General features: G+C 39.6%; 1 protein-coding gene and 1 pseudogene across 1 annotated transcript; both read left to right on the forward strand.

The window, feature by feature from the left end:
• Positions 1,906-2,859, forward strand: LOC102169376 (olfactory receptor 7C2-like). Its single transcript, XM_005701333.2, has one exon. The coding sequence runs from the start codon at positions 1,906-1,908 to the stop codon at positions 2,857-2,859; it is 954 nt and encodes a 317-aa protein (XP_005701390.2).
• LOC102189478 lies at positions 23,897-24,889 on the forward strand (annotated as a pseudogene).

A 26,538-nucleotide genomic window follows, 5' to 3' on the forward strand; every position in this document is an offset into this window, starting at 1 on the left:
GCGGCCTATAGTCCATGGGGTCACAAAGAATCAGACATGACTGAAGTGACTTAGCAGGCACACACCAATTGTGATGATGATAAAAAGAGCTAAGGCTAGGTGCTTGACATTTGGTTATCTTCAATAATTTTTAGCTTATATAATAAATTGATCATTCTCATTTATTGTGTGTTTGTGGTTTCCAGTTCCTGTTCCAGATTTCTACTTTTGCTACTACTTGAAATTATTGTAATCTGTTTTTAAGAGATTTAACTGTAATTATGAATGCTATTCTTTTCTCTCACACTCATTTTTTCTGCCAATTTTCATTTTTGAATAATTTGAGATTCACAGAAAAGTTACACAAGTAGTAAGTACAGAGATTTTCATAATGATGATAATGTTTTGAAACTAGATAGAAATGTTTTTTGTAAAACATTACAATATATCAGCATCTGCAGTTGAATGTCACCTTAACATAGCTATTGGTTTTTACAAATTTGTGGTATACAACTGCCTTATTAAAATTATATTCAGTGAAAGAGGTTTTCAGCTTTCAAGTCTTTATCAGAAACCAATCTATAATCTTCAAACAACAATTTCAGATCTCAAGGGTGTTAGTAAATAGTACTTGTGATTGTAAACTTTCTTTTCTTCTTTAATACTTAAAGGGGCATTCTTTTAATGTTTCTCTCACATATTTCCATGGTAATTTTGAAGGTAAGTTTTGATGTTCTAATTATTGATCTGTTATCCTACAAGCTGAATTAACCAATCAATAAATTCATTTCTTAGAGATTTTCAATTTTTAACGAGGATTTACAAGTAATGTCATCTTGCAAAGTTAAGTATTTTCTTCTATATGTGTCCGTTTTTCTCTTTCCTAATTTTAGGCATTTCTGTTCTTTCTCTTTCTTTTCACTGCTTTCATTAAGCATCTGATTTTCTCTATTTGACTTTTGTCAAAGAATTAGCATTGGAATTTATTTCTTGGTTTAAAATTTTTTCTTCTTCATTTATTAGCTCTGCTTTTAGCTTAATTTTCTGCTTTAGTTAGTTTTGTTTTGTAAAACTTAACTGCATCTTCAAATTTTAAAATGTTTTTCACTCTTGAGATAGAGTACCTGTGTGACTATTTTTGAAAGAAATAGTAGGATAAATGAATCTAAAAATCTAGACTTTTGTTGCCACTCAAACGTGATTTCTGCCCACAAGTTAGTGTATCTTGTTATAGGTCATTTCCCCTTGGGTTTGTACAAGTATGTGTCTAATTTAAAAAGATCTGTATGCTGATTTAATTTCCCAAGGCCAGAAAAGCAGGTCAACTATCTTCTCATAGCAAGTGTTTGAAATTTTATTTTTCTTTCCACATGATGGAATTTTTCCTTCTTAATCTGTTTTGAAGAGACATAAATTCTAGCAATGAAGACAATATCCCTCATAGAGCAATAGTAGAAAGAATTTTTGTCTAACATTTATTGCCTTTTTGCACTTTCTTTTATGAACCTTTAATATCCTATGCCTTTTTCTAAATTCATGCATTAATCTTTCTATGATTTACACTTAGGGCTTTCTAGATTAAATACATTAATTTTTATCAGTCAAATAGATTATTTTTATATCCTAATTCTCTCCATAGCATATTCTCATTTATAATTTTTCAACTTATGGTACAATTATTGATCTTATCTCCCCTTATTTCTACCAGATACTTTTTATTCAGAGAGAGCTACTGAACCTAGGAACAGATTTTCCAAGTAGCAATGGCAACCACAATTTGTTACCAAATAGATCAAATTTTTAGCCCCAAATGAATGACATCTCCCTGGGTTTGGATTAAGGATATTTCTGTCATTCGCAGTAATTATTATCTGGAGTGAATTCTGTGTTTCTTTTCAGCTGATTCCGAACAAACCCAGCAGCCACATGGAAATAAACCAAACAAGAAACTTTCTCCTCCTGGGATTCACAGAGGACCCAGACCTGCAGCCTCTCTTCTTTGGGCTGTTTCTGTCCTTGTACCTGGTCACATTTGCTGGGAACTTGGCCATCATCCTGGCCATCATCTCAGACCCCCACCTCCACACCCCCATGTACTTCTTTCTCTCCAACCTGTCATTTGCAGACATTGGTTTCACCTCCACCACCATCCCAAAGATGCTATGGAACATCCAGACACAGAGCAAAGTTATTACTTATGAAGGCTGCATCATCCAGATATTTTTTTTCTTTGTATTTGGATGCCTGGACATTTTAATCCTGAGTGTGATGGCCTATGACCGCTTTGTGGCCATCTGTCACCCTCTGCACTATATGGTCATCATTAACCCCTGGGTCTGTGGGATGCTGACTCTGGGTTCCTGGTGCCTCAGTGTCACAAGCTCCCTGCTTGAGACTTTGACTGTCTTGAGGCTGTCCTTCTGCATGAACATGAAGATCCCACACTTTTTTTGTGATCTTCTTGAAGTCCTGAAGCTCACCTGTTCTGACACCCTCATCAATAACATAGTGGTGTATTTTGTGGCTATTGTTCTAGGTGTTTTCCCTCTCTTTTGGATCTTCTTTTCTTACTCTCAGATTTTCTCCTCCGTCCTGAGAATTTCATCAGCCAGGGGCAAGTATAAAGCTTTTTCCACCTGTGGATCTCACCTTTTTGTGGTTTCCTTGTTCTATAGCACAGGCCTAGGGGTTTATCTCAGTTCTGCAGTCACTTCATCCTCTAGGACAACTCTGGTGGCCTCAGTAATGTACACTGTGGTCACCCCAATGCTGAACCCCTTCATCTACAGTCTGAGGAACAGAGACATGAAGGGGACCCTAGGGAGACTCCTCAGCAGGGCACCATCTCTCAATGATGGGATTGTTGTAGGACTCTCATAAGTAGCAAGGATCAAATCATTGGTAGCATTTTCACATTCTTGGATATATCTAAACATTAGTTTAATTTTTCTAGTTCTGTAATCACTATATCTTACGGTGCCTTGACTTTAACTATATTTAAAGATGGTGTATTATTTTTCTGGGGCTGTTATGACAAAGTACCATAAATCAGTTGGCTTAAATAACAGAAATTTATTGCCTCACAGTTCTAGAGACTAAAATTCTGAAATCAAGGGGTAAGCAGGGTCCATTCATCCTGAAGCTGTGGTCAAAAACCTGTTCCATACCTAGCTTTGTTTAGTTTGCTTTCTGTAGTTTTATAGTTTCATACAATTGTGGTCAAAGAAAATGCTTGATGTAATTTCTGTTCTCTCAAATTGATTGAGGGTGTTTTGTGACCTTGTATGTGATCTATCCTGGAGATTATTTCATCTGCACTTGAAAAGAATGTGCACTCTGCTGGGTTTGGATGTAATTTCCTCTAGATAGCAATTTAGTTCAATTGGCCTATGTATCATATAGGCCCACTGATACCTTATTGATTTTCTATCTGGATGATCTTTCCATTGGTGGAACTATGGTGTTAAAATTCTCTGCTATTATTGTATTATTGCTAGTTTCTCCCTTCATGTCTGTTAGTATTTGCTTTAAATATATAGGTGCTCCTGTATTAGGAATGTGTATGCCAACAACTGTAATATCCTCATCTTGTAACGATCCCGTCATCATTATAGAATGGCCTTCTTTGTCTTTTGTGACAGCCTTGTTTTAAAATCTATTTTGTCTTACATGAGTAGAGCCACTCCTGCATTCTTGTTGTTTGCATTTCCATTAACTATCATTTCCATCCCCTCACTTTCAGTTTGTTTGTGTCTTTAGCCCTGAAGTATTTTTGCAGGCAGCTTACTGAAGGACTTTCTTTTCCAACCAGCCACCCTATGTTTTTTTTTTTTTATTGGAAATTTAGTTCATTGGTAAGTAAATATTGATAGCTGTGTACTTATTGCTATTTTATTCCTTGTTTTTCAGTTGTTTTCATAGTTCTCTGTTCATTTCTTCTTTTTGTTTCTCCTGTTGTGACTTGATGAGTTTATTTAATGGTATACATGGTTTCCTCCCTTTTTTATATTTTTGTTTATCTCCTATAGGTTTTAGGATTTGTGTTTACCATGAGTTCATATTTCTTCACTCATAATTATATCTACTTGAAAAAACTGATAGTCATTTAAATTCAAACATATTTTAAATGTTTACATTTTTATGCTCCTATACCCCACATGTTGTGTTTTTATGTCATATTTTACATATTCATGCTTATCTCTTTAGTATCCATTACAGTCATCAGATCAGTTCAGTTCAGTCATGCAGTTGTGTCTAACTCTTTGTGACCCCATGAATCACAGCACGCCATGCCTCCCTGTCCATCACCAACTCCTGGAGTACACCCAAATTCATGCTGATCGAGTCGGTGATGCCCTCCAGCCATCTCATCCTCTGTAGTCCCCTTCTCCTCCTGCCCCCAATCCCTCCCAGCATCAGGGTCTTTTCCAATGAGTCAACGCTTCACATGAGGTGGCCAAAGTATTGGAGTTTCAGCTTCAGCATCAGTCCTTCCAATGAACACCCAGGACTGATCTCCTTTAGGGTGGACTGGTTGGATCTCCTTGCAGTCCAAGGGGCTCTCAAGAGTCTTCTCCAACACCACAGTTCAAAAGCATCAATTCTTCGGTGCTCAGCTTTCTTCACAGTCTAAATCTCACATTCATACATGACCACTGGAAAAAACCATAGCCTTGACTACATGGATCTTTTTTGACAAAGTAATATCTCTGCTTTTCAATATGCTATCTAGGTTGGTCATAACTTTCCTTCCAAGGAGTAAGAGTCTTTAAATTTCATGGCTGCAGTCACCATCTTCTGTGATTTTGGAGCCCCCAAAAATAAAGTCTGACACTGTTTCCCCATCTATTTCCCATGAAGTGATGGGACCAGAAGCCATGAACTTAAGTTTTCTGAATGTTGAGCTTTAAGCCAATTTTTTCGCTCTCCTCTTTCACTTTCATCAAGAGGCTTTTTAGTTCCTCTTCACTTCCTGCCATAAGGGTGGTGTCATCTGCATATCTGAGGTTATTGATATTTCTCCTGGAAATCTTGATTCCAGCTTGTGCTTCTTCCAGCCCAGCGTTTCTCATCATGTACTCTAAGCAGAGTGACAATATACAGCCTTGACATAGCACTTGCTTCCTGACCAGCATATAGGTTTCTCAAGAGGCAGGTCAGGTGGTCTGGTATTCCCATCTCTTGAAGAATTTTCCACAGTTTATTGTGATCCACACAGTCAAAGGCTTTGGCATAGTTAATAAAGAAGAAAGAGATGTTTTTCTGGAACTCTCTTGCTTTTTCCATGATCCAGTGGATGTTGGCAATTTGATCTCTGGTTCCTCTGCCTTTTCTAAAACCAGCTTGAACATCTGAAAGTTCACAGTTCACGTACTGCTGAAACCTGGATTGGAGAATTTTGAGCATGACTTTACTAGCGTGTGAGATGAATGCAATTGTGTGGTAGTTTAAGCATTCTTTGGCATTGCCTTTCTTTGGGATTGGAATGAAAACTGATCTTTTCCAGTCTTGTGACCACTGCTGAGTTTTCCAAATTTGCTGGCATATTGAGTGCAGCACTTTCATAGCATCATCTTTCAGGATTTGAAATAGCTCAACTGGAATTCCATCACCTCCACTAGCTTTGTTCGTAGTGATGCTTTCTAAGGCCCACTTGACTTCACATTCCAGGATGTCTGGCTCTAGGTGAGTGATCACACCATCATGATTATCTGGGTTGTGAAGCTCTTTTTTGTATAGTTCTTCTGTATATTCTTGCCATCTCTTCTTAATATCTTCTGCTTCTGTTAGGTCCATACCATTTCTGTCCTTTATCGAGCCCATCTTTGCATGAAATGTTCCCTTGGTAACTCTAATTTTCTTGAAGAGATCTCTAGTCTTTCCCATTCTGTTGTTTTCTTCTATTTCTTTGCATTGATTGCTAAGGAAGGCTTTCTTATCTCTCCTTGCTATTCTTTGGAACTCTGCATTCAAATGGGAATATCTTTCCTTTTCTCCTTTTCTTTTCACTTCTCTTCTTTTCACAGCTATTTGTAAGGCCTCTTCAGACAGCTATTTTGCTTTTTTGCATTTCTATTCCATGGGGATGGTCTTGATCCCTGTTTCCTGTACAATGTCATCATAGTTACTTTTATATATCTTTGTCTCTTAATCTGTGTGTTAATTATTTAAGTAATCTTTAATCCTTACTATATATTTGCCTTTCCTAGTGGACTTTTCCTTTTCTTATAGATATTTCTTTTATACTTAAAGAAGACTACAACTTTTCTTTTAGGATAGGTTTCCTATTAATGAAATATTCCCATTTTTGCTTGTCTGAGAACTTCTTTGTCTCTGCTTCTATTCTAAATGATGATCTTCCAGGGTAGAAGATCCTAGGTTGCAGGATTTTCCCTTTCAGTACTTAGAATGTATCAGGTCACTCTTTTCTGGCCTGCAAAGTTTCTACAGATAAATCAGTTGATATGTGGATTCCCTTATATATCCAGAGACCTCATATGTTGCACTTTTTTTATTTCTTTTTGTTTGCTATTATGATTATATAATCTCCACTATTCTATCTTCCAAATCACTTATGCATTCTTCTGTATCATTGAGTATGCCCTTCATTTCTTCCAGAGTGTTTTTTATTTTAGATATTGAATTATCTATTTTTTATCAGGTCTTCTTTATACTTTTATTGTGTTTAGTCACTCAGTCGTGTCCAACTCTTTTTGACCCCATGGACTGCAGCATGCTGGGCTTCCCTGTCCTTCACTATCTTCTGGAGTTTGCTCAAGCTCATGTTCATTGAGTTGATGATGCCATCTAATCATTTCATCCTCTGATGCTCCTTTTTCTTCCTGCCCTAAATCTTTCCCAGCATTAGGGTTTTTTCCAATAAGTCAGCTCTTTGCATCAAGTGGCCAAACTATTGGAGCTTCAGCTTTAGTATCTGCCCTTCTGTTGACTATTTAGGGTTGATTTCCTTTAGGTTTGACCAGTTTTATCTCCTTGCTGTCCAAGGGACTCTCAAGATTCTTCTCCAGCACCACAGTTCAAAAGCATCAGTTCTTTGGTGCTCAGCCTTTTTTGCAGTCCTACTCCCACATGTGTACATGACTACTGGAAAAACCATAGCTTTGACTACACAGATCTTTATATCTTTGGGTCTATGCTAAGTTACTTCAGTCATGTCTGACTCTTTGAGACCCTACAGACTGTAGTTCACCAGGTTCCTCTTCCATGGCATTCTCCAGACAAGAATACTGAAGTGGCTTGCCATTTCCTCCTCTAGGGGCTCTTCCCAGGGATTGAACCCACATCTCTTATATCTTCTGCATTGGCTGGTGGGTTCTTTGCCACTAGTACCACCTAGGGACTTTTAGTTCCTTATTAAATTGATCTGTGTTTAGGTTAATTCATTTCCCTAATTCATGTTTATTATCTATATATTTTTATTACAAATGTTTTGAATTCTTTGGTATATTATATATTTCGGTTTCACTTACATTTCTTTTAATTTATACAGAGGCTTTCTCTTGCTCTTTCAAATAAGAACAGTGCTATTTAGTAGCTGCAGTCACATGTGACTCTGTGAGACCCTGTGGACTGTAGACCGCAAGGCTCCTCTTTCTATGGAATTCTCCAGGCAAGAGTACTGGAACGAGTTTCCATTCCCTTCTCCAGGGGACCTTTCCAACCCAAGGACCGAACTCAGATCTCCTGCATTGCAGGCAGATTCTTCACCACTGACCCACCAGGGAAGCGGAAAAGGCAATGGCACCCCATTCAAGTACTCTTTCCTGGAAAATCCCATGAACAGAGGAGCCTAGTGGGCTGCAGTCCATGAGGTCACTAAGAGTCGGACACGACTGAGTGACTTTGTTGGGAGCCAGCACAGGAGATCCCACCCATGACAAGGTCATGAGAAGGAGACCTGACAAGCAAGGCTTCAGGACTCTAGGGACTCCCTGGGCCGATCCCATCCATGACAAGGTCATGCGGAAGAGACCTGAGGAGCAAGGCAGATCAGGACTTGAGGGACCACCTGGACCTGTTAGCATCTACCCCAAAACCAGAATCTGTCTGTCTTAATATTTTATGCCTTTCACCAACTCTTTTGACATTAACAGGAGGCTATCACCGACCACCTTTCTCTAGAAAAAATCAACTTAGGGCTCTAGTTGATAAATCTCCTAGGCATGAAAGGAGTATTTCAATTCAAACCCCCTGTTAGCATTCTAGCTTACTTGGCAGGTTTATCCAGACTCCTGCAAGATTGTTGAGCCAATGCTTGCTGCCAAATTCCCACATCCCTTATCCATTGTGTTCCTGGGAGTGCATATAGTTAGGATGTAGAAAAACAAGTAGTATCCTTAGCATTAGCAACATTATAGTTTGAGTTAATAAGTTCTTTCTTTGCTGTAACCCACTGAATATTTGCTCCATAAAAATGTAATTCTGTACTTTAAATGTGATACAGGCTAAGGAATTTAACAAAAAACATTCCAAGGGAAAGTAAGTGTTCTGGTTGACCAACCTTTATCAAAAAGAGGTCATAAAATGTCAACAAGCCTCTGGGCCAAAAGATAATGAACAAAAAATAAGACCCTTGTTTATGAAACGGTATGCAGGAAGAAACCTGGGATCAATAAGAACTAATACAGGTGGAATGTTGAGCTGACTCTGCATAACTCTGCATTTTTCACTTTGCTCATTGTACAACTCAGGGTATAAAAGTTCCCTCTGAAAATAAAGTGACGGGCCTTGCTCACTGAAGATTGGTCTCCCCGTGTCATTCTTCTTTCTCTCTCTCTCTCTTTCTCTTTCCTTTTCAGGTTGATCCCCTGGAGCACAGAGACTCTCTGAGTTCACTTTCCTGCCTGGGCTTCTAAGACCCTGTCAAGAAGGTGCTCTGTGCCTTCGCCACATCTAGAGGGCACCTGAGGCCTTCGTGAAGAGAGCAAGTCCCGTGTAGGGGCTTTATTGGCTTTCTGTGTAAACCAAGGAATATCAACCTCTTCCTCTCCTCTACTTTCTTAACTGCAACATTCTCTCTCTCCCTCTCTCTCTCTCTCTCTCTCTCTCTCTCTCTCTCTCTCTCTCTCTCTCTCTCTCTCTCTCTCTCTTTCACCAACGCCGTCTCTCCTGAGGGTACCCCTGGATCCTGCTGGGGCTGAACCCCGGTACAACTTCACTTTCACTTTTCACTTTCATTCATTGGAGAAGGAAATGGCAACCCACTCCAGTGTGCTTGCCTGGAGAATTCCATTGATGGGGGAGCCTGGTGGGCTGCTATCTATGGGGCCGCATAGAGTCGGATACGACTGAAGCAAGTTAGCAGCAGCAGCAGTAGCACCAGGAAAGCCCTCATGAGAATAGTTCCTACTTATTTTCATTTTACTTAATTTTTCTCTCTGTCTGTATTGAATTTCAGTGAAACAGTTACCTATTGTAATCTTAAAGGGCTTTTCTTACTTAGCAGCATCTCTATGTAGATTGCTTATGTCCAATATCTTTGGAGGGATGGCTGGATTTGACATGGTTGACAGTCATATCTTTCCATAGGGGGTGCTGGCTGCTATACCTTGGTGATGGGAGACCTGGAGCCTGGTGTAGAGTGTGACATGGGTCTTTCTCTCTGCTTAGTGGCCATCACCATCCTGTTAGTGTCATGTTGCTCCCAAGTTGATGGAGCAGAAGGCCTGTTCATCAGGCTAGAGCTGGCTCTGTTCTCTTTAAAGGTATGTTTTCCTTCTTCACACACTTGGGCCTTTGTCTCAATAAAGGGGAATGATGAAACAATACGTGTTTATGTGCTTATTGCGGGGGACTGCCCGTGAAGAGTTAAGTCTTGGGAGCTGCTCGGCGTTATGCAGAGCCTTAGGCACGTCCCTAAGCTCCCTGTCCTGCCCCCCTGAAGAATTTACTACCCTTAAGGCTCCAGGACGTCTAGTTCTTGCAACATTTCATAGAAGATAGATTAGCTTATTGTTAGAAGATAGATTATCTTATTGTGATCTGTACACAACGGTAAAGGTCTTGTGATTGTATTTGGAGATTAATAACAATCTTGTGAATGTCAGAAGTCACGTACTTTATCCTATATATACTGCAGCACAATAAAGAAAGGCATCAGCCATTTTGGTCTGATCCTCTCAACCCCATCTTTTGTCTCTCTCTTATTTTTCTTAGCGGGGACGCTCCGTTCTCTCCCTGTGCAGGTGCGACTCTTGCTTGTGCTGGCCGCGGCACTTATGGAGGTCCAATACTCTGCCTGTGTAGGCATCTTTTGATCCTCTCAAACGCAAGCCACAGTCACATTCTGTGCTTCAGCCACCCCAGATCTGTGCTAGGCTGTGCATGGAGCAGTTGGGGCCAGAGCATTCACACAGCTTGGGTTGGGGTACACAGTGAAGTAGTCATGGGAATTCACAACCAATATTATCAAATAACTTTAAATGGAGCATAATCTATAAAATTTTGAATCATTGTTTATATGCCAGAAGCTAATATATTGTAAGTCAACTAGACTTCAATAAAAAAATTTTAACATGCATATAAAAATACAGTGAAATAATTTGTCACCATAATTATCTGATTGGTAATGGTATGATGAATGATTTTGTCTTTTTTTAATACTTTAAAAATTCTATTAAGGGATGTTTACTTTTTGCTATCAGAAATAACAATATAGCGACTTCCCTGGTGATTCAGTGGTTGAGAATCAGCCTTCAAATACAGGGACATAGAGTCAGTCCCTGATCTGAAAGCTAAGATCCCATGCACCACAACTAGAGAGCTACACATCACAGCTACTGAGCCCATGTGTTCTAGAGCCTATGCTCTGCAGCAAGGGAAATCTCTGCACACTGCAGCTACAGAAAAGCCTGTGTGCCCCCAGGAAGACCCAGCACAGACAAAAAGAGGGGGGGGAGTAATTATACATGTCATGAATTAAATGAAACTAACAAAACATAAGGCATTACAAAAAGTGAATTGAGAAACTTAAAAATTCGGTTTCTAAAAAAATTATTGAATAATTGTCTTTATTACATTTATTAATACATTCATGGCTATGGTAACCAATTACCACAATAGGGATTGAAATAAAAAATATTTTGCTCTTACAATTGAAGATCAGAAGGCAAATATCTCAGTGAGCTAAAGTCAACATGCCTGCATGGTCTCTGAGGAGAATCTGATTCATTTCCTTTTCTAGTTTCTAGTGGCCACAAGAATTTCTTGACTCATAAGCCTCTCTCCAGCTTCAAAGACAGCTGTTGTTGCTAAGTCACTTCAGTCATGTCCGACTCTGTGCGACCCCATAGATGGCAGCCCGCCAGGCTCCCCTGTCCCTGGGATTCTCCAGGCAAAAACACTGGAATGGGTTGCCATTTCCTTCTCCAATGCATGAAAGTGAAAAGTGAAAGTGGAGTCACTCAGTCATGTCTGACTCTTAGCGACCCCATGGACTTAAGCCTACCAGGCTCCTCCATCCATGGTATTTGCCAGGCAAGAGTACTGGAATGGGTTGCCATTGCCTTCTCCGCAAAGACAGCAATGTAACATTTTCAAATCTTTCTCTGATTTCAACCTTTCTGTCTTCCTCTTCTACAGTCAGAGGTTCATTGTGATTCCATTAGTCTCTTCCAGATAATCATAGTCGGTCTTCTTATCTTAAAGTCACTGATTAGCAACCTTCCTCCATCTGCTACCTTAATCCCTTCTTGCTATGTAAAATAATATAATCAAAAGTTCTGGGGATTAAGATGTAGTCATCATTTGGAGGCCATTACTCTGATTATTAAAAGTAATTTTCATAGCCCTATTATTTGCTGTCACTTAAGGACCAAGCTGGTTTTAGAAAAGGCACAAGAACAAGAGATCAAATTGCCAATATCCCCTGGATCTTGGAAAAAGCAAGAGAGTTCCAGAAAAACATCCATTTCTGCTTTATTGACTATGCCAAAGCCTTTGACTGTGTGGATCACAATAAACTGTGGAAAATTCTTCAAGAGATGGCAACACCAGACCATCTGAACTGCCTCTTGAGAAACCTATATGCAGGTCAGGAAGCAACAGTTAGAACTGGACATGGAACAACAGACTGGTTCCAAATAGGAAAAGGAGTATGTCAAGAGGATCAGATGGTTTGATGGCATCACCAATTCAATGAACATGAGTCTGAGTAAACTCCAGGAGCTGGTGATGGACAGGGAGGCCTGGTGTGCTGCAGTCCCTGGTGTCGCAAAGAGTTGGACATGACTAGCAAGTAACACTTACTTACTTACCTATTTACTTAAGGACCATAAGGGGTTTCCCAGGGTCTTATTGGGAAAAAATTCACCTGCAATGCAGGAGATAAGAGATGTGGGTGCCATTTCTGGGCCAAAAAGATGCCCTTGAGAAGGAAATGACAATCCACTTCAGTATTCCTGCCTGGAGAATCCCATGGACAGAGGAGCCTGTCAGGCTACAGTCCATAGGATCCCAAAAGAGTCATACATGACTTAGCAACTAAACAACAATAAAGGACGGTAAATAAAAGAAACACAGAATGTATTATAGCCTCTTAATGATGAAAACCATTCTTTTCAAATTACATGCTAAGACAATTTCTGGTGCTAAGGAACCTACAACTACCTAGTCCAGACTCTAACACAGGACCACAGCCTTGCTAGTCAAAGAATAATCCACAGACCAAGACATGCATGTATTATCAACGTTACCCAGAAACTTGTTGAAAATTCAGAACCTCAGGACAACCAGGACCTGTTGAATCAGCGTCTGATTTAGTACTAGAATCCTAGGGGATTCTTATGTACAATGTATAGAAGTGTTGGCCTAGAATAGGCCTTCTCATCTTCTCACTATTGACATTTGTGGCATGATAATTATTTGTATTTGGTGCTATCCTGTACATTGTAGATGTTTGGGTGAAAGTGAAAGTGTTAGTTGCTCAGTCATGCCTGACTCTTTGCAGTCTCATGGACTGTAATCAACCAGGCTCCTCTGTCCATGGGATTTCCCAGGCAAGAATACTGAAGTAGGTTGCCATTTCCTTCTACAGGGTATCTTCCCAACCCAAGGGTAGAACTTGCATCTCCTTCTTGGCAGGTGGATTTATTACCATTAACCCACCTGGGAAAGCTCCCCCTCCCCACAATGGTGTTCTAGCAAGAGAATACAGTTCTCTCCCTTATTGAAGAAGAAATAGTAATTTCCTGGATATATCAGGTGCTGTATTTTCATAGCATGGCAGTTATGTTATGGCTCTTGAGACTCAAAGAATCTGGTCAAAACAAATTCCTCAGGCTTAGATTTGGAAGAAATATTGAGGGTTGTAAAAACTTTCAATGTTAGAATTCTGGGAAATAGGAGAGTTAGTGGAGTAGTAACAAGAATTGGATATACCTGACGTCTAACCTGGTCTCTTGGGAACAGCAAATCAGCAGGGGGGGCGGGAATATATCCATTCTGTCCAAACAAGTTCCCCTGAGGAAATGATGTAGTCAAAATTCAAGCAATAATGGAAAATCTGATAAAGAGGTATAATAAGCAGATACAGAACATACACAGAGCTATAAATATCTCCACTACTGCAAGATCTAAGCATGTTAAACCTTGAGCTGCAGCAGGGATGCTTTTTGCATTTGGATTCCTAAGTCTGGCTCAGGGACCAATGGATCACTCCTTCCTTCTTTCTTGTGAGGAGACAGAGCTTCGGCCTCCACCATCAACCATCCAGGGAGAAATTTTGAACTTCCACACAGAGACCTTCCAATCTGCCTTTCCATCCAGGTGTGTCCAAGAGCCCCATAGACACTGGAGGAGAAAGCTGGAGAGAATGAAACCCAAGACTTACCTGAGGTCACCTGATAACACAAACAGCTGACCCAGAGCTGAGAAAACTCCATGTTTGTTTTCCTGTTTGACTTATTAATTTATTAAATATTTTTAAATGACAAATATCCATTGGCTTCAGCAATTCAAGGATTGCTGTTGACAGCTAAGTAATGAGAAAGAAAATCTAGTTGGATGAGACTCAGGAAAAAGTGGGGAGCCTAGTGGTATCATTAAAATTTGAACATTTCCAAGAAGTTTAGTTGCAGTTTAGGGGAGTAGGAAAATAAACTATTTGGTCAGGAGAGGTTTGCAGTGACGTGATTATTTTTTCTGAAATTTTTAAGATGGGATGTATTTGAGCTTGTTCTGTATTCATTAGGAAGATCCAGATCAATAGAAGTATCTACTATCTGAAAATGAAACTTCTTGAGACACATATACCACTGAATCTTCTTTCATACTGAGTATTCATTAGGGAAAAATGTATTTAAAATACAAACAGACATATGATAAACAGTTTATCTTTGCAATTATTTCATTACCTGAAAGGCTAAATTTATTTGGGGTTTTTATTAGCGTTTGATATCTCTATTGCAAATTGTCTATGCATGTTTTGCTTTACCTACTGGTGTCTGGGTGTTTTTATTCTTTTTTGTTTTGCTATATCATTTTCTTTATAATTTATTTCATCTCCAGCTAGGAAAGGAAAGGCCAGGAATTGCACTACAGCATGTGGAAGACCAGGAGAATGAGATGTATTTTTAATATTTTGTCAAATCTTCTTGCTGAAAATAGAGAAATATGTAGCTTTTTTCTCCCTATTTTTCCCCTCCCCTACACAAGTGTGTCAGCCACCATTTCCATGGCACTGTTTCACCCAAACTGCTCTTAGCTATAACTAGTTCAACAAATCTATATATTCATGGCCTGGCGGAGTAGGGTCATGGAGAGGGGAACAGTTTGCATTCTTCTAAACAAAGAATTACAGTTTGTTTGTTTTTTTTAAGAAAAAAAAAGAAGCTTCCTATTAATACTTCCCATTTAAATCTTGTATGTATGTAGTGTATAATGTATTTGTTGCATTATGTGAGAGTTTAAAAACTGTGAGTGATCAAAGTTATCATTTGGTCACACAGAAAGTTCTTCAACATCTTTAGAAATAAGAAACCACCTTTTATATAAATTCGCATCTTATTTCACATTTTCACCTAGTACTACAATTGCCTTTTGTGACTAGATCAATTTTTTAAATAACATTCTCTGCCCTCTTGTGGAATGTGTGCTTCTGCACACAAATATTTCTATCTTTTTCATAAGGATGGTTGAATCTATTTATGCTTTAAAAAAAAAAAGAAAAGTGAAAGTCACTCAGTCGTTTTTGACTCTGCAGCCCCATGGACTGTAACACAAGGTTCCTCCTCTGTTCATGGGAATTCCTGGGCAAGAATACTTAATCAGGTTGCCATATCCTATCCGACTCCAGGGAACCTACCTTCTTGACTGAGGGACCAAACCTGCATCTCCTGAATGGCAGGTGAATTATCACTGTACCACCTGGGAAGCCCATTAATAGTGAACAAAGCATGAAGTCCCTGTCCATTTAGATCTAACATTTTAGTGGAGAATGATTACAGTAAAATAAATTCATGTATGACCAAGTGTCCTCAGATATAAGTTAAATGAAGGAAAGGTAGGTTTTTGTGGTATGTAGGACTTTATAGAACATATTGTGGGGAGGTCTTTGCATGTGAGAAGAGAATCTGAAACAGGAGTAGTGTGGACCCACTAGATTTGTCAAAAGGAGATCGAAACTGAAAGGCCAAAAATAACAAAGAAAGATGCCACATAAGAAAAGTGAGAAAAGGACCTGTCTTACTCACTCATAAAAATTGAGTCAGTGGTCTGATGTGGACACAGTAATGAAGAAAGTGGAGGGAAAAAGTGCAGTCAGTGTGTGGTCCCTTGAGTCTGAACACACTGTTGCCTGTTCTCTCCGCAACTTGCCTCTTTTGTTTAACTCTTTTTTCACATTCCTCTTCTATCAGCAGAAACTGATCTTCTTCAAAAACAATTCTTCCATTTAATGCAATGGATTTAAAAATTTTCAGCTGAAGAAAAAAGATGGCGGAGGAATAGGACGGGAAGACCACTTTCTCCCTCACAAATTCCTCAAAGGAACATTTCAACGCCGAGCAAACTCCACAAAACAACTTCTGTAGGCTGGCAGAGGACATCAGGCAACCAGAAAAGCAGACCATTGTCTTCAAAAACAGGTAGGAAAAAACATAAAAGACGAAAAAGGAGACAAAGGAGGTGGGGAGGGAGCTCCGTCCCGGGAAGGGAATTTTAAGAAGAGAACTTTCCAAACACCAGGAAACACTCTCCCTGCCGAGTCTGTGGCGAGCCTTGGAAACACAGAGGGCAACATCACAGGAAGGAAAAATAAATAAATAATTAAAACCAAGAAATTACAAGCCCAACAGTAACTCCCCCAGCGGAAAAGCAGCACAGACGCCTGCATCCGCCATTGGGAAGTGGGGGCAGGGTGGGGACGCGCGGGGGGCGCAGGCTGCAGAGCTTTGTAAGAATCTGGCAGGAACGCCCCACGTGCAACCAGAACGATCTAACTTGGCCTAGCAAACCAGACTGTGGGATAGCTACCACACGAAAAGCTCGAACATAAGACACTGACAGGACCGAGCACAGAGCAAAGGACAGAAGGGAAAAAGCTGGCTGCAGACCATCCCCCGCCGGGGACAGGCAGCCAGAGCCGTAAGGACTGGAAAGGGGCAATTGCAGACCTGGAGAGACTTTACTTACCTAACTGCAAGCAGGCTTCTTTGCTAAGACTTCTGGGGGTGCTGGACAGTCACAATCTGCCTCATGGGGGGCGCCAGCGGTCCACCCAGAAAGCTGAGCAGCAGCGGCAGAAAAGGTGACAAGCCGCGGCGATCGCGCTCGCCAAACTCCTGAGCTACTCGGACCTGGGAAGAGCACAAAGCGCAGTCCCAGCCGAATCTGTGCCTCTGAGGGCTGCCTGAGCGCCGAACCTGAGTGGCTTGGACCGGGGACGTGCATGCAGCCTAGGGCCCGCCCCAGACGGTTCCCGGCTGAGCATTGTAGAGCCAGAGTGGTTTGTGTGCCGCAAGAAGGGACAGGTCAAGCGGGGCTGAGACACTGTGTGCACACGACAGTGCTATTTGTTTGCAGCATCCTCCCTCCCCACAACGCGACTGAACTAGTGAGCCTAAAAAACCAGCAAACAGAAGAAGTTAAACACAGGGAACCACCTTGGAAGTGATCCCACATGGCCCACAACATCAGAGAAGGGCCAGTTATATTTTTACTATTTTTAAAATCATTCTTTTTTCTTCTTCTTTTTTTTCTAACTTTTTTTAATTGTTAAGTCTTCTATTTCTCCTTTAATTTTTATTTCTATAACCTACTATTACTATTTTAAAAAAAAGTTTGTTTTTTTTTTTAAGGCAAACACCATATATAGTCTTTGGATGGTTGTTGGTGGTTTTTTGTTTGTTTTTTTTTGTTGTTGTTGTTTTGTTTCTTTGTTTTTTAATAATTCTTGTTTTTTTTTCTTTCTTCCTTTTTCCTTCTGCTTTTCTTTAACATTGTATCTTTGAAAATCCAAACTCTACTCTAGATTTTTAATCTTTGCTCTTAGGTTTTTGTTGTCAATTTTGTACATTTTAAAACCCAAACTTCACTACCCAAATTTACCTGAGAGCGAGATTTCTGGCTTGACCACTCTCTCCTCCTTTGGACTCTCCTTTTTCTCCACCAGGTGGCCTCTGTCTCTTTTCTCCCCCATCTCTTCTCTATCCAACTCTGTGAATCTCTGTGTGTTCCAGACGGTGGAGAACACCCAAGGAACTGGTTACTGGCAGGATTTGTCTCTCTCCTTCTCATTCCTCTCTCTTATCCTCCTGGCCACCTCTGTCTACTTCTTCCCTCTCCTCTTTCCTGTATAACTCCATAAATACCTCTGAGCGGTCCAGACTATGGAGCGCACATAAGGAAGTGACTACTGGCTAGCTTGCTCTCTCCTCTTTTGATCTCACCGCATCTCATTCCAGTTACCTCTAACTACCCCCTCCATCTTCTCTTCTCTTTGTAGCTCGGTGAACCTCTCTGAGTGTCCCTCAATGTGGAGAAACTTTTCATCTTTAACCTAGATGTTTTATCATCAGTGCTGTATAGATGGAGAAGTCTAGAGGCTACTGTAAAAATAAAACTGAAAACCAGAAGCAGGAGGCTTAAATCCAAAGCCTGAAAACATTAGAGAACTCTTGAATTCAGGGAACATTAAGCAATAGGAGCTCATCAAATGCCTTCATACCTACACCGAAACCAAGCTCCACCCAAGGGCCAACAAGTTCCAAAACAAGACATACCACTCAAATTCTCCAGCAACACAGGAACACTCCCCGGAGCTTCAATATACAGGCAGCTCAAAATTATTCCAAAACCTTTGATGTCTCATAACCCATTACGGGTCACTCCACTGCACTCCAGAGAGAAGAAACCCAGCTCCACCCATCAGAACTCCAACACCATCTTCCCTAACCAGGAAACCTTGACAAGCCACTGATAGAACCCCACCCACAGTGAGGAAGCTCCATAATAAAGAAAACTCCACAAATTACCAGAATATAAAAAGGCCACCCCAAACACAGCAATACAACCAAGATGAAGAAACAGAGGAATACTCAGCAGGTAAAGGAACAGGAGAGTTGCCCACCAAACCAAACAAAAGAGGAAGAAGTAGGGAATCTACCGGAGAAGGAATTCTGAATATTGATAGTGAAAATGATCCAAAATCTTGAAATCAAAATGGAATCACAGATAAATAGCCTAGAGACAAGGATTGAGAAGATGCAAGAAAGGTTTAACAAGGACCTAGAAGAAATAAAAAAGAGTCAAAATATAATGAATAACGCAATAAATGAGATCAGAAACACTCTGGAGGCAACAAATAGTAGAATAACGGAAGCAGAAGATAGGATTAGTGAAATAGAAGATAGAATGGTAGAAATAAATGAATCAGAAAGGAAACAAGAAAAACGAATTAAAAGAAACGAGGGCAATCTCAGAGACCTCCAGGACAATATGAAATGCTCCAACATTCGAATTATAGGAGTCCCAGAAGAAGAAGACAGAAAGAAAGATCATGAGAAAATCCTTGAGGAGATAATAGTTGAAAACTTCCCTAAAATGGGGAAGGAAATAATCACCCAAGTCCAAGAAACACAGAGAGTTCCAAATAGGATAAACCCAAGGCGAAACACCCCAAGACACATATTAATCAAATTAACAAAGATCAAACACAAAGAACAAATATTTAAAGCAGCAAGGGAAAAACAACAAATAACACACAAGGGGATTCCCAGAAGGATAACAGCTGATCTTTCAATAGAAACGCTTCAGGCCAGGAGGGAATGGCAAGACATACTTAAAGTGATGAAAGACAATAACCTACAGCCCAGATTACTGTACCCAGCAAGGATCTCATTCGAATATGAAGGAGAAATCAAAAGCTTTACAGACAAGCAAAAGCTGAGAGAATTCAGCACCACCAAACCAGCTCTCCAACAAATTCTAAAGGATATTCTCTAGACAGGAAACACGAAAAGGGTGTATAAACCCGAACCCAAAACAATAAAGTAAATGGTAATGGGATCATACTTATCAATAATTACCTTATACATAAATCGGTTGAACGCCCCAACCAAAAGACAAAGACTGGCCAAATGGATACAAAAACAAGACCCCTCTATATGCTGCTTACAAGAGAACCACCTCAAAACAAGGGACACATACAGACTGAAAGTGGAGGGCTGGAAAAAGATATACCATGCAAATAGAGACCAAAAGAAAGCAGGAGTGGCAATACTCATATCCTATAAAATAGACTCTAAAGCAAAGGCTGTGAAAAGAGACAAAGAAGGCCACTACATAATGATCAAAGGATCAATCCAAGAAGAAGATATAACAATTATAAATATATATGCACCCAATATAGGAGCACCGCAATATGTAAGACAAATGCTAACAAGTATGAAAGGGGAAATCAACAATAACACAATAATAGTGGGAGACTTTAATACCCCACTCACACCTATGGACAGATCAACTAAACAGAAAATTAACAAAGAAAAGCAAACTTTAAATGATACATTAGATCAGTTAGACCTAATTGATATCTATAGGACATTTCACCCCAAAACAATGAATTTCACCTTTTTTTCAAGTGTTCATGGAACCTTCTCCAGGATAGATCACATCCTGGGCCATAAATCTAAACTTGATAAATTCAAAAAAACGAAATCATTCCAAGCATCTTTTCTGACCATAATGCATTAAGATTAGATCTCAATTACAAGAGAAAAACTATTAAAAATTCCAACATATGGAGGTTGAACAACACACTTCTGAATAACCAACAAATCACAGAAGAAATCAAAAAAGAAATCAAAATATGCATAGAAACTAATGAAAATGAAAACACAACAACCCAAAACCTGTGGGACACTATAAAAGCAGTGCTAAGAGGAAAGTTCATAGCAATACAGGCTTACCTCAAGAAACAAGAAAAAAGTCAAATAAATAACCTAACTCTACAACTAAAGCAAGTAGAAAAGGAAGAATTGGAGAACCCCAGAGTTAGTAGAAGGAAAGAAATCTTAAAAAGTAGGGCAGAAATAAATGCAAAAGAAACAAAAGAGACCATAGCAAAAATCAACAAAGCCAAAAGCTGGTTCTTTGAAGGATAAATAAAATTGACAAACCATTAGCCAGACTCATCAAGAAGCAAAGAGAGAAAAATCAAATCAATAAAATTAGAAATGAAAATGGAGAGATCACAACAGACAACACAGAAATACAAAGGATCATAAGAGACTACTATCAGCAGTTGTATGCCAATAAAATGGACAACGTGGAAGAAATGGACAAATTCTTAGAAAAGTACAATTTTCCAAAACTGAACCAGGAAGAAATAGAAAATCTTAACAGACCCATCACAAGCACGGAAATTGAAAGTGTAATCAGAAATCTTCCAGCAAACAAAAGCCCAGGTCCAGACAGCTTCACAGCTGAATTCTACCAAAAATTTCGAGAACTAACACCTATTCTACTCAAACTCTTCCAGAAAATTGCACAGGAAGGGAAACTTCCAAACTCATTCTATGAGGCCACCATCACCCTAATACCAAAACCTGACAAAGATGCCACAAAAAAAAGAAAACTACAGGCCAATATCACTGATGAACATAGATGCAAAAATCCTCAACAAAATTCTAGCAATCAGAATCCAACAACACGTTAAAAAGATCATACACCATGACCAAGTGGGCTTTATCCCAGGGATGCAAGGATTCTTCAATATCCACAAATCAATCAATGTAATTCACCACATTAACAAATTGAAAAATAAAAACCATATGATTATCTCAATAGATGCAGAGAAGGCCTTTGACAAAATTCAACATCCATTTATGATAAAAACTCTCCAGAAAGCAGGAATAGAAGGAACATACCTCAACATAATAAAAGCTATATGTGACAAACCCACAGCAAACATTATCCTCAATGGTGAAAAATTGAAAGCATTTCCCCTAAAGTCAGGAACAAGACAAAGATGTCCACTTTCACCGCTACGATTCAACATAGTTCTGGAAGTTTTGGCCACAGCAATCAGAGCAGAAAAAGAAATAAAAGGAATCCAAATTGGAAAAGAAGAAGTCAAACTCTCACTGTTTGCAGATGACATGATCCTCTACATGGAAAACCCTAAAGACTCCACCAGAAAATTACTAGAGCTAATCAATGAATATAGTAAAGTTGCAGGATATAAAATCAACACACAGAAATCCCTTGCATTCCTATACACGAATAATGAGAAAGTAGAAAAAGAAACTAAGGAAACAATTCCATTCACCATTGCAACGAAAAGAATAAAATACTTAGGAATATATCTACCTAAAGAAACTAAAGACCTATATATAGAAAACTATAAAACACTGATGAAAGACATCAAAGAGGACACTAATAGATGGAGAAATATACCATGTTCATGGATCGGAAGCATCAATATAGGGAAAATGAGTATACTACCCAAAGCAATTTACAAATTCAATGCAATCCCTATCAAGCTACCAGCCATATTTTTCACAGAACTAGAACACATAATTTCAAGATTTGCATGGAAATACAAAAAACCTCGAATAGCCAAAGCAATCTTGAGAAAGAAGAATGGAACTGGAGGAATCAACTTGCCTGACTTCAGGCTCTACTACAAAGCCACAGTCATCAAAACAGTATGGTACTGGCACAAAGACAGACATATAGATCAATGGAACAAAACAGAAAGCCCAGAGATAAATCCACACACATATGGACACCTTATCTTTGACAAAGGAGGCAAGAATATACAATGGAGTAAAGACAATCTCTTTAACAAGTGGTGCTGGGAAAACTGGTCAACCACTTATAAAAGAATGAAACTAGATCACTTTCTAACACCGCACACAAAAATAAACTCAAAATGGATTAAAGATCTAAATGTAAGATCAGAAACTATAAAACTCCTAGAGGAGAACATAGGCAAAACACTCTCCGACATAAATCACAGCAGGATCCTCTATGATCCACCTCCCACAATTCTGGAAATAAAAGCAAAAATTAACAAATGGGATCTAATTAAAATTAAAAGCTTCTGCACAACAAAGGAAACTATAAGCAAGGTGAAAAGACAGCCTTCTGAATGGGAGAAAATAATAGCAAATGAAGCAACTGACAAACAACTAATCTCAAAAATATACAAGCAACTTATGCAGCTCAATTCCAGAAAAATAAACGACCCAATCAAAAAATGGGCCAAAGAACTAAATAGACATTTCTCCAAAGAAGACATACGGATGGCTAACAAACACATGAAAAGATGCTCAACATCACTCATTATTAGAGAAATGCAAATCAAAACCACAATGAGGTACCACTTCACACCAGTCAGAATGGCTGCGATCCAAAAATCTGCAAGCAATAAATGCTGGAGAGGGTGTGGAGAAAAGGGAACCCTCCTACACTGTTGGTGGGAATGCAAACTAGTACAGCCACTATGGAGAACAGTGTGGAGATTCCTTAAAAAATTGCAAATAGAACTACTGTATGACCCAGCAATCCCACTGCTGGGCATACACACGGAGGAAACCAGAATTGAAAGAGACACATGTACCCCAATGTTCATCACAGCACTGTTTATAATAGCCAGGATATGGAAACAACCTAGATGTCCATCAGCAGATGAATGGATAAGAAAGCTGTGGTACATATACACAATGGAGTATTACTCGGCTGTTAAAAAGAATTCATTTGAATCAGTTCTGAGGAGATGGATGAAACTGGAGCCGATTATACAGAGTGAAGTAAGCCAGAAAGAAAAACACCAATACAGTATACTAACACATTTATATGGAATTTAGAAAGATAGCAATGACGACCCTGTATGCAAGACAGGAAAAAAGACACAGATGTGTATAACAGACTTTTGGACTCAGAGGGAGAGGGAGAGGGTGGGATGATTTGGGAGAATGGCATTCTAACATGTATACTATCATGTAAGAATTGAATTGCCAGTCTATGTCTGACGCAGGATATAGCATGCTTGGGGCTGGTGCATGGGGATGACCCAGAGAGATGTTATGGGGAGGGAGGTGGGAGGGGGGTTCATGTTTGGGAATGCATGTAAGAATTAAAGATTTTAAAATAAAATAAATAAAATAAAATAAAAATTTTCAGATTGTGTCCCAGAGCACAACCTGCTTTTTACATGTGATCCAGCATATATGTACACAGGCAAGCAAGAAGTTCACATGCGTGTACATTGCATGCACATTTGAACACAGACATATCTGAACAAATAGAACAACAACAACAACAAAAACCCTTACTATGTATGATGCACTCTGATATTTTCTTTTGTGTTTTATTCTATTCTATCTTGTTCTTACAAACCATATAGTTGAGAAACTGATCATGTTACTTTTTGTCTCCTGGCAGTCACCTCTTCTACATGGAACCAGGGAATGCTACACGAATTTCAGAATTTTTTCTTCTGGGAATTTCAAAAGAACCAGAATGGCAGCCTCTCTTATTTTGGACATTTCCTCTCCATGTATCTGATCACTGTATTTGGAAACCTGCTCATCATCCTAGCTGTCAGCCCAGCCTCCACACCCACACCCTCATGTACTTCTTCCCCTCCAACCTGTCCTTTGTAGACATCTGTGTCACTTCCACCACCATTCCAAATATGCTGTAGAACATCCAGAACCAGAGCAAAGTTATAGCCTATGAAGTCTGCATCACCCAGATGTATTTTTTCATGCTCTTTGCAGAGTTGGACACCTTTCTCCTCACAGTGATGGCTTATGACTGTTTTATGGCCATCTGTCACCCCCTGAACTACACAGTCATCATGAACCCTCAGCTCTGTGGACTGCTGGTCCTGGTGTCCTGGATGATGAGTGTCCTGAATTCCTTGCTGCTAAGCTTACTGATGTTGCGGCTGTCTTTCTGTAGAATCCTGGAGATCCCCCAATGTTGGTTTTTTTTGTTTGTTTGTTTTGTTTTGTTTTTTTTTGTGAACTCAATCAGGTGGTCCGACTTGCCTGTTCTGATATGTATCTCAATGACATAGTGATGTATTTTGCAGCTGCCATTTTGGATGGTGTTTCCCTCACTGGTATCCTGTACTCTTACTCTAAGATAGTTTCTGCCATACATGGAATCTCATCAGCTCAGGGGCAGTATAAAGCATTTTCCACCTGTGCATCTCACCTCTCAGTGGCCTCCTTATTTTACTGTACAGCCTTAGGACCGTACCTTAGCTCTGCTGCTGCAAACAGCTCACACTCAAGTACAATTGTACACTGTGGTTACATCCATAGTGAATCCCTTCATCTACAGCCTGAGGAACAAAGACATAAACAGGGCTCTGAAAAGAAGCATTGGGATGGCTGCTATAAAAGGGGTAATTGTCCTTGGGCCCAAAAAGTGCCCATGACTGTAGGGTTCAAAGCCTTAGAGCCAAATTCTTTGATCAGATTGTTGAAGAGTAGGACTTAACTCCTTCTATTTATTTTTTAGAATTTCCATTTATCTGAACTCAACTCTTTCACACAGTTAAAGTGTGTTCATCCACCCTTTCCTGGTGGCTTAGATGGCAAAAATCTGCCTACAATGCAGGAGGCCCAGGTTTGATCCCTGGATCAGGAACTTCCCTTGGAAAAGGGAATGGCAACCCACTTCAGTATTCTTGCCTGGAGAATCCCATGGACAGAGGAGCCTGGCAGGCTACAGTCCATGGGGTCACAGAGTTGGACATGACTGAGTGACTGAACAAAGGTGAAACAAGTTCACAAATTCTCTTTATCCAGGGGGTAAATCTAAAAGAGACTTCATGGTTGGGGGAGGGGGAGTGTCACTGGATACAAGTCTAGTAGCTGTATTACATAGCTGCTGGCAAAATATTTATTTGAAATAATTGTCTTTATTTGCCATAATTGAAGTGCATGCCTCAGATATCGAAGGCTAAGTTTCTAGCACTCACATTACAAACATGTGTTTTATAATTGCTCTCCTGGTTTTATTCAATTATTCACCTTGGTGTCAAAATGCTTATCACAGTCACTGGCCAAAAAATTGATTATCAAATACGTGTCTTCCAGTTGAAATCTACATGGAAAGACAAATTGGAATAAGTTGAGCTGATATGATCTTAGCATCAAGATGACCCATGAGGAGGCAAAATGTCAAGTCACACATTTAGTGACTATGCTCAATGTTTCTTTTTCATGCTGTACATCTATTTATTAAAGCCTTATACAGTGGAAGTGAGAAATACATTTAAGGGACTAGATCTGATAGAATCCCTGATAAACTATGGATGTAGGTTCGTGATATTGTACAGGAGACAGGGATCAAGACCATCCCCATGGAAAAGAAATGCAAAAAAAGCAAAATGGCTGTCTGAGGAGGCCTTAAAAATAGCTGTGAAAAGAAGAGAAGCAAAAAGCAAAGGAGAAAAGGAAAGATATTCCCATCTGAATGCAGAGTTCCAAAGAATAGTGAGGAGAGATAAGAAAGCCTTCCTCAGTGATCAGTGCAAAGAAATAGAGGAAAACAACAGAATGGGAAAGACTAGAGATCTCTTCAAGAAAATTAGAGATACCAAGGGAAACTTTCATGCAAAGATGGGCTCGATAAAGGACATAAATGGTATGGCCTAACAGAAGCAGAGATATTAAGAAGAGGGGGCAAGAATACACAGAAGAACTGTACAAAAAAGATCTTCACAACCAAGATAATCAGACATCCTGGAATGTGAAGTCAAGTGGGCCTTAGAAAGCATCACTACAAACAAAGCCAGTGGAGGTGATGGAATTCCAGTTGAGCTATTTCAAATCCTAAATGATCATGGTGTGAAAGTGCTGCACTCAATATGCCAGCAAATTTAGAAAACTCAGCAGTGGCCACAAGACTGGAAAAAGTCAGTTTTCATTCCAATCCCAAAGAAAGGCAATGCCAAAGAATGCTCAAACTACCACACAATTGCACTCATCTCACATGCTAGTAAAGTCATGCTCAAAATTCTCCAAGCCAGGCTTCAACAATATGTGAACCGTTAACTCCCTGATGCTCAAGCTGGTTTTA

This window comes from Capra hircus, chromosome 7, assembly GCF_001704415.2.
Source record: "Capra hircus breed San Clemente chromosome 7, ASM170441v1, whole genome shotgun sequence".
Lineage (NCBI taxonomy): Eukaryota > Metazoa > Chordata > Mammalia > Artiodactyla > Bovidae > Capra > Capra hircus.

What these genes read in the sequence shown, in the direction of transcription:
- LOC102169376 (XM_005701333.2), top strand. Translation starts at nt 1,906, where the DNA reads ATGGAAATAAACCAAACAAGAAACTTTCTCCTCCTGGGATTCACAGAG.